Source organism: Diadema setosum, chromosome 10 (assembly GCF_964275005.1).
Source record: "Diadema setosum chromosome 10, eeDiaSeto1, whole genome shotgun sequence".
Classification (NCBI taxonomy): domain Eukaryota; kingdom Metazoa; phylum Echinodermata; class Echinoidea; order Diadematoida; family Diadematidae; genus Diadema; species Diadema setosum.
The window spans coordinates 29,904,287-29,907,268 of NC_092694.1; the positions used below are offsets into that span (position 1 = coordinate 29,904,287).

The 2,982-nt window shown below is 46.9% G+C and overlaps 1 protein-coding gene across 1 annotated transcript; it reads left to right on the plus strand.

The window, feature by feature from the left end:
- The first annotated feature begins 1,593 nt into the window (after nt 1–1,593).
- Nucleotides 1,594–2,496, plus strand: LOC140233929 (uncharacterized). The gene has a single exon (XM_072314018.1). The coding sequence runs from the start codon at nt 1,594–1,596 to the stop codon at nt 2,494–2,496; it is 903 nt and encodes a 300-aa protein (XP_072170119.1).
- The last annotated feature ends 486 nt before the right edge of the window (nt 2,497–2,982 follow it).

Genomic DNA, 2,982 nt, shown 5'->3' on the forward strand with positions numbered 1-2,982 from the left:
GATCTCATTGTGTGCATAAATAAGATGACAGGGAAATATACCAGTTGCTGTCTGATTGACGCGTCCTAATGCCAGGCAGCTAAAAACAAAATCTGACCTCAGACTGGACGGAGACTTGTGTGCATCTTTGACCCCTGAGTGCCTGATGAGGAAGTGAGTTTGACCACGACCTCCACTTCGCTGTCATGATCGAGCCATATAAAAACCATGAAAACTCGGAATTAGCAGGGACTTTGAAATTGCCATTGACTGCTGATTATGCTGCCCGAGATCAGTTCGTCTAGCTGATTTTTCTCCTCAACTTCATGACTTTTGGCTGAAATCTGTGAGAGGACTTTGTTTCGTCAGGCAGTCCTTGTTTCTCCACAATATTTGGCTGAAAATTTTGAGAGGACTTTGCTTCGCCTGGCAGCCCTGGCTTTTTCTGCCTATGCCTCGACAGCCTGGAAATAAGCATCCTTCCCCGGGAGGAGAACAGCATCACAGCCCACAATCAGTCTATTACAACCGGCAATTAGAAACTGTTGACTCTGTATACACGTGTATAAGAGGATAATGTCCGCTCAATCTCTGCCGATGACTGTCACAATGCGGCATCTACATCATTTCAGGCAAATCTGACTCGTTGCTCCTTGCCACATTCATGCCGAGCATCCAGTCGACCGTCATCCCGTTCCCGTTTCATCTCGTTTTGGACCCGTCGTGTTCGAGCTTTTCGCCCCGATCTCGTCCGTCGCGCTCATCTTCGACGACGCCCTCCTCGCGAAGTGACGCACGCCATTCAAGGGATTTTCGCGGAACATTCCTGGATTTAACATAAACTGGAGATTTCGCGCCCTGATACACCGTGTTAGATTATTGGTGGTGAATGTTTATATCAATATTTGGAATTTCCTAATTCGGATAATATCTGTGGATCCACATTATTGAGCTTGATGTTGAACAAGGCAAGAGGGGTAATGTACGTTTGTTCAATTTATACTTAGTTGTAAGCATTATTCTGAACGCCAGAATAATATAAGATTTTTGTCTGTCACTACAACGCTATAAATGACAGCGTGTCGATACAGGTATGATCCTGATCGATTTTAAATAAAGTCCGTTCAATTAAGAAGGCCATTGCAAATGTAAACTGAACTGTCTCACATGTGTTTGCTTTAACCTCGTTGTCTCGTAAACAATAACAAAAAAAAAAATAGGGGAATTGGTTATTGACCCTTGCGCGTGCAATTTAAGCAAAACAATAACAAGCACTCACACTATTACAACAATACAAGTTCTTCCTAAAGTGGTGACCCCGACGTGATCGAAATCGACGTGATTTGAAGTGATCCGAGACAGCGATGTTCGAGTATACACATCTTGCTTAAGTTGATAACTGTTGACGCCAAATTGTGGCAAATGTTGATATGTTTCTCAAAGTGTAATGTCTTCTGATGAGTTGTAAATCGATCAGTTTTTCAGTTATCTTATGGTTAACTTGTCGGATGAGTGGAGTGTATGCATAGACGCATTAATTAGACAACTGAGTCAAGGTTTTAGTGTTCACTTTTGTGAGTCTTATATCCTAGTTCTGTAACTTCTCAGATTATTATGGCTGAGCCTAACGTTGAGACTCAGCCTAATGTTGAGACTACTCGTGGTTCACCTAGTTCAGATTCAGGTGCTAGCTCTAGCCCGGCAGTCAATGCCGCGGGATCCATTAAATTACCTCCCTTTTGGAGGGCTGACCCACAGGTTTGGTTTGCGCAGGCGGAGGCGCAGTTCACGACCAAGGGTATCACGAGGGAGGAAACCAAGTACTCCCACGTGATAGCCACAATAACGCCGGACGTTGCTATGGAGGTGCGCGACATTATCATTAACACTCCAAAAGACACCCCATATACCGTCTTTAAGCGGCAATTGACAGAGCGCATGTCAGAGTCTGAACAACGAAGAGTACAGAAATTATTGACGGAGGAGGAGCTCGGCGACCGCAAGCCCTCCCAGCTGCTTCGTCGAATGAATCAGCTGGTCGGCGAGCAGCAGCTAGAGAAAGGCATAATGCGACAGTTGTTTTTACAACGACTGCCGAATAGCGTGCGTCAAATCTTGGCATCCACTAAAGAAACCCTGCCACTGACCGAGATCGCCGAACTCGCAGACAGAATCCTCGACGCGCATATTCCGACCGTGAACATGGTAGACCCTCCCGTCATCGCGAGCGCAGCGGCGGCACCCTCTACCGCACAGCTTGACGAGCTCGTAAGTCTGCTCCAAGGCATCGAAACCCGACTCAAGCGGCTAGAAATAGGCGCGAAGGCAGCCGAAAATCGAAGTCGTAGTCGCAGCCGTAGCCGTGGTCGCGCCCGAAAGAAAGAGGAGGCCAACGCAGGCAATGCACCAGCTGAAACGGAGCAACAGCCAGCCGACTTGTGTTGGTACCATCACAAATATGGTGACAAAGCAGAGCGATGCAAGGCGGGATGCAAGCATTTCCCAGCGGGAAACTAGCGAGCCGGAGGGTAGCCGCGACACACCACTCTGGCAATCAAACCAACCCCAGTCGCTTATTTTACGTCACGGATCGAAACTCTAATAGACAGTTTCTCATCGACACTGGCGCCGCTGTGTCAGTTTTTCCTAGGACGAAACAAGATTGCTGTAAGCCAAGTGCAATGTTTTTGCGTGCAGCGAATGAAACTAGGATTAAAACATTTGGCCAGCGCTCGCTCACCCTTGATTTCGGTTTACGCCGTGTATGCCGTTGGGTCTTCGTCATTGCCGATGTGTCAATGCCTATTATAGGTGCCAATTTTTTGTATCATTTCAATTTGTTGGTTGACGTAAATAAGCACCGCCTCATCGACCCGCTAACCAGCATTACCATTACCGGCCAACCTGCTAGTTGTCAGGCTATCAGCCCAGTGATTGACAATATCGCAGCTGACAATCGGTATACTAGGATGCTTTGCGAAGAATTTGTCGAAATAACCAAAC